The 13,395-nt window shown below is 31.6% G+C and overlaps 1 protein-coding gene across 1 annotated transcript in view; it reads right to left on the bottom strand.

Moving 5' to 3' along the window:
• The window catches only part of LOC111631849 (DDB1- and CUL4-associated factor 8-like), a 47,594-nt gene extending 36,678 nt beyond the window's left edge, over positions 1-10,916 (bottom strand). The window contains exons 1-2 of the mRNA XM_023376180.1: positions 10,018-10,916; positions 5,690-5,830 (exon numbers count right to left, since the gene is read on the bottom strand). Of these exons, the coding sequence (XP_023231948.1) occupies positions 5,690-5,830; positions 10,018-10,857 (981 nt within the window). The 5' untranslated portion in view covers positions 10,858-10,916. The remainder of the gene's footprint in view (positions 1-5,689; positions 5,831-10,017) is intronic.
• Between the last annotated feature and the right edge of the window lie 2,479 nt (positions 10,917-13,395).

Here is a 13,395-nt window from a genome sequence, read left to right on the forward strand (position 1 = left end):
TCGTCATGAAACGATAAATAGTTTGTCAAATTTTTATTCATAAAAATGCAGTTTCAACTGCTTTTTATTTTATAAAATCCGTCTTCTTGCGCCACCAGAGGACCTTTTAAACAATAGGTAGTCTGTTAGTGTTAGTCAGTAGAGGTTCAAATTCAATACGAACGTTTGTTTCTTGAAAATTTGATCACGGTTTAAATACAGTATTTACTTTTAATATTACCGATATGTCATCGAAAAGAAAACGTGTTGTATTATCTTTAAAAGACAAATTAAAGTATTTGTTTCGATTATCCGGATTTTTCCTTATCCGGACTACCTTCATCCCCAATTAGTCCGGATAATCGAGGTTCTACTGTAATACATTTCTGGACAAGTAGATCATTGACAACCATCATCACAATCTGCTCTCTAGCCTGTAGAAGTGAAGCCAGAAAAACAAAAAATATTTCTATTGGCATCTCACAGAATATCAAGTGGCAAATTATCTACCATCAATATGATGTTTTATTCTACATAGTGATTCAAGCAGCCTGTCACCATGGCACCATTAGCAATGTTTAACAGAATAAATAAGTACAGTTGAGCATCGATTATCTGACTCAATTGGGGACTGGGGTTGGTTGGATAACTGAAAAAACGGATAACCGAAAAATATGAAAAAATACATTATTAGTATAATATATTAGTATATCTCATGTAATTAGTATATTAGTATATTGCTATTAACCTACTTCGCATTGAATTTTCATCGATGTTAAGCCTAACAAAAATTTTTTTTAAATAATAATCATCGCTATCGTATCGTTAAAAATTAGAAAATTGAAGCCTTGTTTAAATACTGGCTTTCTTTCATGGTCGAGCCATGTTGCCAGCTAAAACACATAAAAATACTATTAAAGTAGCCAAAACATAGCCAAATATTGTAGCACCACATCACTAGCGGACATTTGAATTTGCCGACTAGAACGGTCGGTTATCTGATGTGACCTGGTTAATCGGGGGTCGGATAATCGATGCTCTACTGTATATACAAAGTTCTTAGAAACCACACTCTACAAACTCAATGTAATTAAATTAATTAATTATAGTCAGGGAGCATCCTTTCCATTCCAACAGGACAAATGGAAGATCACTGATATCGGCAGAACTTCTGGAAGACTATTTTGGCTGCATCTACCCTAAAAGTTGTTCCTCATCCCTCACTTCACACCACAGGATAGAGTCTTGGAACCAAAATGTAAACTTCATAAAGATTGATTGGATCATGCTATCCATGATACTCAGAACAGTATGCCAAAAACAAGCAAAATCCCTTCTTGGCATACATATTAATCCAAGAATTTGTTCTTAAAGGTAGGGGATGAGTTGTTTAGTAAACACAACCATAAAGACTATCAGAACTCAAATATACATTGAACTATTCCTAAAGGAGGAATGAGTCAGGGTCAATTAGAAAACTCATTCTAACCCTACTCAAGGTCAAATAATTGCCAGTTAATCCAGAGCAACAATAGACAATATACAAGGATCGTTCAAAAAGTAATGCACCATAATTGGAAACCATTTCATGGTCTTTGGGAAACAGATCATGACATGGCTCCACTTTTGAGGCATTATATCTGGAAACTTTGCTAACATTGTGGAAATTTTCAAGTCCCACTGCCAAGCAGAACCACTGCAACTTCACTGAAAAATGGCAAATGTCAGCAATGTGCAATAATAGAATTCCTCATTGCTAAAGAGAAAATGATTGAAATATTCACAAGCAATTGTGTGATGTCTATGGTACTGCAGCTGTCAACCAAAGCACTGTCAGTCATTGGGAGAAACATATGAAGTCAATGACAATAGGAATGGCAGATCTCTGCAATTTGGCATAAACAGATATCCCACTACAGTTGTCACAGCAGCCACAATGAAACAATTCAGGAGAAATGATGTGTTATAGTCAACAGCTGGAAAAATTCTTGTGCATTAGTGCCGGGAGTGTTCACCAAATCATCCATGAACTTGGGTATGCCAAAATGTATTCTTGATGTGACCTGGAGTAGTTCATGATTGACCAAAAATCAGCAAGGAAAACCATTGCATCAGAAGCCATGCAATGCTATGAATCTGACAGCAACAAAGTTCTTGGCTTGCATCATCACTGGATATGAAATGTGGGTTTACCACTTTAAACTTAAAACAAAGCAGCAATCACTGGAATGTCACCATCCTCATTCACCATGGAATGAAAGAAAAAAAAAAAAACAAATTTGTTCCATCAGCAGGAACGGTTATGATCAGTGTGTTTTGAGACATTCATGGTGTCATTTTGATGAATGTTAAGCATATAGGATCCACCATTTGCTCAGAGGCTTATGTCAGTATGCTGAAAAGGCTCAAGAAGTGTTATCAACTTGTCAGACATGAGAAGGACTTGTACAACTTGCTCCTTCAGCATGACAACATGAGACCACACCCAATCATGAAGGAAATCATGAAACTGGGTTATACAGTATTGCCGCATCCACCTTACCTTTTTACCTTTTTGGACCTTTGAAAAATGCACTTTGTGGGATAAAATTCCAGACAGATGAAGATGTTGTCAGTGCTGTGAGAAAGTGAAAGATGCACAGGATTAGGATTGGTACCGAGCCAGCATACATGCCCTCCCTCAGTGCTGGTATATGGCCAAAACAAGGACAGAGACTTTGTTAAAAAAAAAAAACATGAATAGCTGAAAGTAGCAGATAGGAGATGTCCAAATTTCACAACTGTATGCAACATACTAGCAGCAAAATAAATTCTGGTGCATTAATTTTTGAATGAACCTTGTATCAGGTAAGTTACCATACTAATGAGTGAGGCAGAGATTAGAAATTTCTGACACTCCTAGGGAATTAATTATAAGGTTCCAATTTCCAAACTCTTTCACCCTCATTTAGAAAGCTTGATCCAGTGAGGGCAAACAGGAGTAAAGGTATATATCTCTAAGTTTCTGTTACTGGTTAAACATTAAAGAATTAAAAGCTATTGGCTTTATTCAGTAACACATCATACAAAAAGCAGTTGTTGATGTAGTTTTTATTGAAGCAGAAGTCTAAGGACTGAAGACCCAAAAGTACATATCTCTGTTTATGAGTTGAAGAAATGAGGAAAGAAGCTGAGAATGGGATTTCTTCAATACATTTGTTTTCAAGTAGGGATTTGTTCATATGGTTGCATAAGATACTTATAGATATATATTAGTGCTGAACATCTAGTACCTGATTTTGTATCCAGTACCTCTTTAAACAACAGCATACAATATGAAAAATCATAAACAAGCAAACTGATTTTTAAAAAAATTGATTAGTAAATACAGTCGATCCCCCTATAACATGGTAGATACATTCCACTTTATAAGAATTTCACATTGTAGGAATCCTTAAATACTCGAGCCAATCACAGCCTGGCACGTGTGCAGTTTACAGACTATGGCTGTTTGAAATGTTCTCTTCCATAAAATTAATCGATTCTAGACTAATTTGACTCAACATTTCCAAAACACGTATAATTTTTTGGGAATAATCTGTATAAACTATGCTATAAACAAAAAATTGTAGGATTACTTACTGAGTGTGCACCGTTCAATGACGCCATTGCTTAAGCTTGTTCTCGTCATGGAGCGGTGCATCAAACGACGGGTACGTGTTTTCTGATAAATTATTTTTCTGCGAAAAATTTGCTGAACTTTGGAGATATCGTTAATAGAAATAATTTTTATGGCCGTTGAATAAGAAATGTTTTTTTCACAAGAAATGTATAAAATTACTTGCAAGAACTTTGTTTCATCGTAATATTACAATTTCTACAAAATTCCCGAACAAAATTAATAGTTCACCTGGACAGTGAGTAAATTTCTGGACTATCTGGGTAAAAACCAGATGGGTGGTAACACTAGTGATATAATAAAACTTTTGTTTATTGAATAACAATAGTTTATTCAATAGGCATTTATGTGAAGTGTAGTTGTTTCCTTCTCAGTATTGTGTTTTCATCCCACTTATTTTATACTTACATCTACAATGAAGTATAATAGGAAAACAATATGTTTTAATGTTTGAGATGGTATCTTCTAGACCACATACCAGAAAATGATATGCTATCAATGGCTGCTCTGGAAGTGCAGAGTATACAGTGGAACAAGTTATGCAAAGGGTTTTTCCATTCTAGTAATTTTCTGCAAAGTATACACTGTCACTGATTATATGCACAGAAATACATTAATCTGACTATTACTTGAGAAAACTGTTGAGGTGAACCTAAAGTAAATATTACTAAATTAAATTAAAACTTCATTATAAAACAGATCAATATTTTTTCTCTTTTATCAATGTAACTACTAATTTGGCAATATTGATAATATATGGTTATCATTATTGCTGTCAGAAGGTGAAAGAGTTGAGTAGAACTTCCAATTAGACAATGAATATGAATGTAGTTTAAGAGATCAGTATCTATTGTTTTTTTAAAAAGTTTTAAATTGATTAAAAAATATAATTATCTTAATTTTTGGAACTATTATTGTAAGTAAATTTTTGTATTACTTTTAAATTTTATAAATGTACACATTGGTCCAATAAAGTTTTCACCTTTGCGTCACAGGTAAGTGGTACCTTTATGTCGTTTACATGACTTTACATCATTTCTACCTGTAATCCCATTGTGTGAAATGGACTGCTCCACTGTGCACAGTAATGAAAGGTGATGGAAATGATTAAAAGTGGAATTTTGTAGCGATGTAAGCTTAAAAAACTAATCTCTGCTCATGTCATCATTTTTGGGTTTGTCATGAGTGTTTTTTATTCTAAGATTGTGGAACTGCAGCCAGGCCATCACAATATCAAAAACTATGATTGTATCATTGTTTATGTAATTTTTTTCCGCCTAACATTTATTATGCTTTTATTATTGTAATTTGATCCCAAAAAGCAATAAAATAAGCATAATCTAGTTTCACTTTGTTGTAAATTGTCTCAAGTTTCAAGAACTGAAATCTTTGTAATGAGAGAGGAATGGGGTTCCATTTCAAGGTCAGAGAAGTAAAAGTTTATTACTTTGGCAGAAGAGTGTCATTTGAGACAACCCACTGCTAATATCAACAAAGTGCAAATTATTTTATTATCCTGTAAACAAATCCTCCCTTTTCCTTCCCACTCCTAAGTAGGTCAAATGACAATGTTATTGTCTTATTGTATTCCAAATAATGTTGTTATTGACATTTAAGAATCAGTTTTGTCAAAACGTTTTATTTTAATTAAACTAGAAATAGATTATCTTAATAGCTTTCTTATAATTGATTAACTTGTTTCATTTATAAATATATTTTTATGATGTTTTAAATCAACTCATTTTAGAAATAATATATAAATTTTATAAAGTNCTGAACTTTAAAGTGTGTTTGTAATTGTTACCTTAATGTAATTTTGTAATACATTAGACTACTTTTTATATTTACTTTTCTAACACTCTTTAATTACTTTTCAGTTTATTTCTTCTTCCAAATATACGTTTTACATTGTTTAATTCATTTAAATATTATTTTTAAACTTAAAATTTAGCATAAACATGCTGATTTTAAGCTTATAGAGCTTATGTAGAAGAAAGTTCAGAACTGTATCTTTACAATTTATTCAAATTTATATGAAATACACAAACTTGCCTTATGTACTGCTCCTTGATGTTGAGCTAATTTTCTAGTACCTTTACAAACACCTGTGCTTGAAAGTTCTGCTAACCGCACCTGACCATCTCTTGCACAGCTCACTAGATGACAATCTCCACTTAAAGGCATAAATTTTGCCTGTAAAAAAATTTTATATCATTTTCTTTTAATAATCAATCAATCAAACAAAAAAATTTACTTGGCTAAAACTGATTAGAAATATATTTATTTAACAAATTTCTCATTACAAACAGGCATCTGTAGTCCTAGATTTTTTTATCATTAATAAATTTATTAGCCTAAAATTAAATAATCAGAAACAAAGTTAAATCCAATCATCTCAACAAAAATTGTTAATTAATAATACATAAATATTATTTTTTCATTCAGTTTTTGACAGAGATTATTATTAAAGAATTTAAACAATTTAAAAATTCTGTGCATATTAATTGTAAATAAATACTCCTGTGATATATGAATGTACAGTAGAGCCTTGATTATCCGACCCCCGATTAACCGACACCTCAGTTAACCGACCATCCTAGTCGGCAAATTTTAAATGTCCGCTNTGTCAGTCATTGGGAGAAACATATGAAGTCAATGACAATAGGAATGGCAGATCTCTGCAATTTGGCATAAACAGATATCCCACTACAGTTGTCACAGCAGCCACAATGAAACAATTCAGGAGAAATGATGTGTTATAGTCAACAGCTGGAAAAATTCTTGTGCATTAGTGCCGGGAGTGTTCACCAAATCATCCATGAACTTGGGTATGCCAAAATGTATTCTTGATGTGACCTGGAGTAGTTCATGATTGACCAAAAATCAGCAAGGAAAACCATTGCATCAGAAGCCATGCAATGCTATGAATCTGACAGCAACAAAGTTCTTGGCTTGCATCATCACTGGATATGAAATGTGGGTTTACCACTTTAAACTTAAAACAAAGCAGCAATCACTGGAATGTCACCATCCTCATTCACCATGGAATGAAAGAAAAAAAAAAAAACAAATTTGTTCCATCAGCAGGAACGGTTATGATCAGTGTGTTTTGAGACATTCATGGTGTCATTTTGATGAATGTTAAGCATATAGGATCCACCATTTGCTCAGAGGCTTATGTCAGTATGCTGAAAAGGCTCAAGAAGTGTTATCAACTTGTCAGACATGAGAAGGACTTGTACAACTTGCTCCTTCAGCATGACAACATGAGACCACACCCAATCATGAAGGAAATCATGAAACTGGGTTATACAGTATTGCCGCATCCACCTTACCTTTTTACCTTTTTGGACCTTTGAAAAATGCACTTTGTGGGATAAAATTCCAGACAGATGAAGATGTTGTCAGTGCTGTGAGAAAGTGAAAGATGCACAGGATTAGGATTGGTACCGAGCCAGCATACATGCCCTCCCTCAGTGCTGGTATATGGCCAAAACAAGGACAGAGACTTTGTTAAAAAAAAAAAACATGAATAGCTGAAAGTAGCAGATAGGAGATGTCCAAATTTCACAACTGTATGCAACATACTAGCAGCAAAATAAATTCTGGTGCATTAATTTTTGAATGAACCTTGTATCAGGTAAGTTACCATACTAATGAGTGAGGCAGAGATTAGAAATTTCTGACACTCCTAGGGAATTAATTATAAGGTTCCAATTTCCAAACTCTTTCACCCTCATTTAGAAAGCTTGATCCAGTGAGGGCAAACAGGAGTAAAGGTATATATCTCTAAGTTTCTGTTACTGGTTAAACATTAAAGAATTAAAAGCTATTGGCTTTATTCAGTAACACATCATACAAAAAGCAGTTGTTGATGTAGTTTTTATTGAAGCAGAAGTCTAAGGACTGAAGACCCAAAAGTACATATCTCTGTTTATGAGTTGAAGAAATGAGGAAAGAAGCTGAGAATGGGATTTCTTCAATACATTTGTTTTCAAGTAGGGATTTGTTCATATGGTTGCATAAGATACTTATAGATATATATTAGTGCTGAACATCTAGTACCTGATTTTGTATCCAGTACCTCTTTAAACAACAGCATACAATATGAAAAATCATAAACAAGCAAACTGATTTTTAAAAAAATTGATTAGTAAATACAGTCGATCCCCCTATAACATGGTAGATACATTCCACTTTATAAGAATTTCACATTGTAGGAATCCTTAAATACTCGAGCCAATCACAGCCTGGCACGTGTGCAGTTTACAGACTATGGCTGTTTGAAATGTTCTCTTCCATAAAATTAATCGATTCTAGACTAATTTGACTCAACATTTCCAAAACACGTATAATTTTTTGGGAATAATCTGTATAAACTATGCTATAAACAAAAAATTGTAGGATTACTTACTGAGTGTGCACCGTTCAATGACGCCATTGCTTAAGCTTGTTCTCGTCATGGAGCGGTGCATCAAACGACGGGTACGTGTTTTCTGATAAATTATTTTTCTGCGAAAAATTTGCTGAACTTTGGAGATATCGTTAATAGAAATAATTTTTATGGCCGTTGAATAAGAAATGTTTTTTTCACAAGAAATGTATAAAATTACTTGCAAGAACTTTGTTTCATCGTAATATTACAATTTCTACAAAATTCCCGAACAAAATTAATAGTTCACCTGGACAGTGAGTAAATTCCTGGACTATCTGGGTAAAAACCAGATGGGTGGTAACACTAATGATATAATAAAACTTTTGTTTATTGAATAACAATAGTTTATTCAATAGGCATTTATGTGAAGTGTAGTTGTTTCCTTCTCAGTATTGTGTTTTCATCCCACTTATTTTATACTTACATCTACAATGAAGTATAATAGGAAAACAATATGTTTTAATGTTTGAGATGGTATCTTCTAGACCACATACCAGAAAATGATATGCTATCAATGGCTGCTCTGGAAGTGCAGAGTATACAGTGGAACAAGTTATGCAAAGGGTTTTTCCATTCTAGTAATTTTCTGCAAAGTATACACTGTCACAGATTATATGCACAGAAATACATTAATCTGACTATTACTTGAGAAAACTGTTGAGGTGAACCTAAAGTAAATATTACTAAATTAAATTAAAACTTCATTATAAAACAGATCAATATTTTTTCTCTTTTATCAATGTAACTACTAATTTGGCAATATTGATAATATATGGTTATCATTATTGCTGTCAGAAGGTGAAAGAGTTGAGTAGAACTTCCAATTAGACAATGAATATGAATGTAGTTTAAGAGATCAGTATCTATTGTTTTTTTAAAAAGTTTTAAATTGATTAAAAAATATAATTATCTTAATTTTTGGAACTATTATTGTAAGTAAATTTTTGTATTACTTTTAAATTTTATAAATGTACACATTGGTCCAATAAAGTTTTCACCTTTGCGTCACAGGTAAGTGGTACCTTTATGTCGTTTACATGACTTTACATCATTTCTACCTGTAATCCCATTGTGTGAAATGGACTGCTCCACTGTGCACAGTAATGAAAGGTGATGGAAATGATTAAAAGTGGAATTTTGTAGCGATGTAAGCTTAAAAAACTAATCTCTGCTCATGTCATCATTTTTGGGTTTGTCATGAGTGTTTTTTATTCTAAGATTGTGGAACTGCAGCCAGGCCATCACAATATCAAAAACTATGATTGTATCATTGTTTATGTAATTTTTTTCCGCCTAACATTTATTATGCTTTTATTATTGTAATTTGATCCCAAAAAGCAATAAAATAAGCATAATCTAGTTTCACTTTGTTGTAAATTGTCTCAAGTTTCAAGAACTGAAATCTTTGTAATGAGAGAGGAATGGGGTTCCATTTCAAGGTCAGAGAAGTAAAAGTTTATTACTTTGGCAGAAGAGTGTCATTTGAGACAACCCACTGCTAATATCAACAAAGTGCAAATTATTTTATTATCCTGTAAACAAAAAACCTCCCTTTTCCTTCCCACTCCTAAGTAGGTCAAATGACAATGTTATTGTCTTATTGTATTCCAAATAATGTTGTTATTGACATTTAAGAATCAGTTTTGTCAAAACGTTTTATTTTAATTAAACTAGAAATAGATTATCTTAATAGCTTTCTTATAATTGATTAACTTGTTTCATTTATAAATATATTTTTATGATGTTTTAAATCAACTCATTTTAGAAATAATATATAAATTTTATAAAGTAAAATGTAAAAATTGTAATGAAAATTTTGTTATCATTGATGAAAGTTTTCATCAGATCAGATCAAATATTAAAATCTTAATTCAATTGTTATTATATAAGATTAATAATTTTGTGTTATATAATAAAACACTATTAACTATTAACTCTTACATACCTGAAATACATTGCTACGATGTCCACTATCATATAATAAAACTGGTTCATTGATGGCCCAGTCCCAGATAACAATACTTAAATCATCTGAACCACTGACCAATTTAGTACCAGTAGTGTTAAAATGTAATGAATTAACACATCCTTCGTGCTTTTTCATTTTGTACATAAGTTCAAGTCGTTCAATCATATGTAAACTACTGTAGCTATTATATCTAAACCAATCATTAGAATAACGATTGGGAACTCCGTACTGACGATTAATAACTTCTTTACAAAGAAACCATTTATGTTTAGGTCTTTCAGTTTTTGGTGTTGGATCATAATCATCATCATCATCTGAACTTAATTTTACAGGTTCATCACTTTTTGTAGAAAGGAAATCTTCATCCGAATCATCATTTTTACTATCCTTTGCAGTAGACAAAGTACTTTTTTTATTTTTATGTGAAAAATCCTTAACAGAATCAGCTTCATTTTTAGTTTCAACAGTTCCAATTGAATAAGAACTATCAGGATTGCCTGAATCAGGAGAATTTTGGCCACTTGTTTTATGAGATTCTACAGTATTTTCAACAATTTCATTTTCACTTTCATCACACATTTCATCTGAAATTTTCTCTACATAGATTCCACTATCATCTTTTTTCATTTTTCTTCTTGTTGCTTTTCCGGCTCTTAAATCTTGTATTTCAGTCTGTTCATCTTCCAATTGCATATCTGAGGCTTCATTACTTTGTGATTTATCATTATGTTTAGTAGATTGTTCAACATCCATAGAGTCAGAAACATTCAGTGAACAGGAGGCAGATAAATCCTCATTTGAAGGTTTTAAAGACATTTTTCTTATGAATTCAGCAGACTAATAATTCTCTTATTTCTGAAAAAGTTAATATATTAAATAATTAATTTTCATATAAAAGTTTTTAAGAAATATGAAAAATTATTTGTATCAGTTTGTGACTCTTACATAAATAAACCAATCAAATATTTTGAAACAAAAATAAAATACACACACATTTTTTTAACAGTAGATGTGAATATACATGATGATATACAAGAATCATTCTAATGACTTTTTTTAGTCATTGTGTGTTTGGATATTATCATCATCATCATCAAAGAAAATATAAATATCTATCTATAAATCTCAGTACAGACATTCCTGGGTTGCTGGCTACTCAAGTGCAAAAACAATATCACTGCCCATATTAATTTATTATTTAATTATGAATTTGATATTGCTGTATAATAATTTTAACTCCTTAACCTCCTATTGAAGTGCTGGAAGAGTTGTGTAAGAGCTCTTGCTAGTCCTTTTTTAAACGTTTTTAGCATCAGATCCTTTAAATAACTTGTTGGACTTTATATTTAAAGTTCAATACTGATTTTTTTTTCTATTTATATCTTACATCTATTTATATAATTTTATATTTATATAAAAGTTCTTCACTTTTATGAAACCCTAAATATCAAAAATATTCACAAATCAGAAGAAATAATGAAATGTCTTCATATCTTGTTCTCCTTCAACAACCTCAAGAACACAACAACAGTCTTTATGAGTGGAGTTGACCTTTTATTTGAGGCTACAGTATTTGTCTGCCTTGTTATATAAAAGCATTTAAAAATTCCTAGGTGGTGGTACAATCGCAATAAAAATATTTAAATTAATAATACATTAATTAATAAACAAAATGGCCAAGAACAATAAATATTTAAAAAATTATTCACAAAAAAAGAAGAAATAATAAAATAAACTAAATAAAACAAAAACAATAAAATGTGTTCATATCTTGTCCAACAGCCTTTCATTAATTAATGTATTAGAAATTGAAATATTCTTAAATATCAATCAAATCAGAATTGTCAGATAATCATTTCACAGAGGTCCCCCGATATTGGATTGCCCATCACGACTCCTTTCTTTGGGTGTAGACAATTCCATTAAATTGAAATATAGAATTAGGAAAGGAAGTCCTGATGGGCAGTCCAGTATCGAGACCTCTGTGAAATGGTTATCCAACAGTTAGAAAACGAAGTTCTATCAAAATTCCTCCCCAGCATCATCCTCTGCAAATTGGAATTACAAAAAAAATGAATAGTTATGTAGATTACATCCCAGAAGAGTAAGCAAGCATCTTTTCCTATAATACAGTAAAGGTTGCAAAATTTTCTAATTTTTGCTTCCACCCTAGGAAGCAAAAATTAAAAAATTCATGATCCAAACATTGCCACTGTAACTTCTATCTTATAAACATTAAATGAAATCATTTTTGGATCTGCAGCTCCAAAAATTTGCACCTTAAAATCCAAGATTAGAGCAAATTCAAAAAATGATAAACTAAAAATTTGAAACCTAAATTCAATTGTTTTTAGTAGTCCCAATTCATTCTTAATTGTCCAACTATTAAAAATCAATGTATGATTGGGATAAATATTAAATCAAGAACTTTAAAATGAGACTTCATTGTATGTTGAAATCATACAATATTAAGTTTAACAAATGTTTTGATTTTACTATAACTAAAAACATACACAAAACCAAAGTATTTTAACACAAATAAAAAGCAGAAAATTTACTGAATATATTGGTCATGGTGTTAATGTTGTTAAACTATACCACAAAACACCAAGTCACTGGCTTGGCAGGCATTTATGGACTCCAAACTTTAAGTGTCATGTTATGTCAACCATACAACACAGATGCACCTCATATAACACCTTTGAATGTTTCTCGAATTTCCTAAACCATTCGCTCTGATCTATCAGAAATTCTGTTTTACAACTGAACAAGAACTCACAGCAGTTCAAAAACGTTTGAGGTGAACATTTTTTCTTTTGTTTTTTTACAACATAGGTTATGGGTTCTAGGTTCTAGGAGTACATTTTTTAATGTTGTTATTTAAATAATAGTAAAAATTCTCCTAATTTAAGGGAAAATTGCTAAAACAGCTTAGAAAAATCTGGCAGCTAGAGATAAACGTGTAGAAATGAAGATCATGAGAAAACGACCCTCATGATCTTCACTGGGACTTGATTAGATACTAGAAAACTATTGTTGAGATTTACAGATTAAAAATATTATATATTTAATTTAATGAAGTTTAAAGTTTATCTATACAAACATCTCTAAGCCCAATATATTTGTAATAAGCCAAATAACTACTGGATAACATTGGGCTACTTTTCTGCAATTATATTTAAGTATTTCTAAATAATTTGTCCTAGAGAGAGACTTTAGGCACCATCTCTTATTAAATTTAATAATTTAGAATATTATAGAAGAAAAGAATTGGCCTGGAGCAGGACTCAAACATATCTGCACAGTAAATGGGAGTTGTGGATTCAAGTCCCACTCTAAGCCAATTCCTTTCTT

Source organism: Centruroides sculpturatus, unplaced genomic scaffold (assembly GCF_000671375.1).
Source record: "Centruroides sculpturatus isolate CEXI.00-Female unplaced genomic scaffold, Cexi_2.0 scaffold591, whole genome shotgun sequence".
NCBI classification, from domain to species: Eukaryota; Metazoa; Arthropoda; class Arachnida; order Scorpiones; family Buthidae; genus Centruroides; species Centruroides sculpturatus.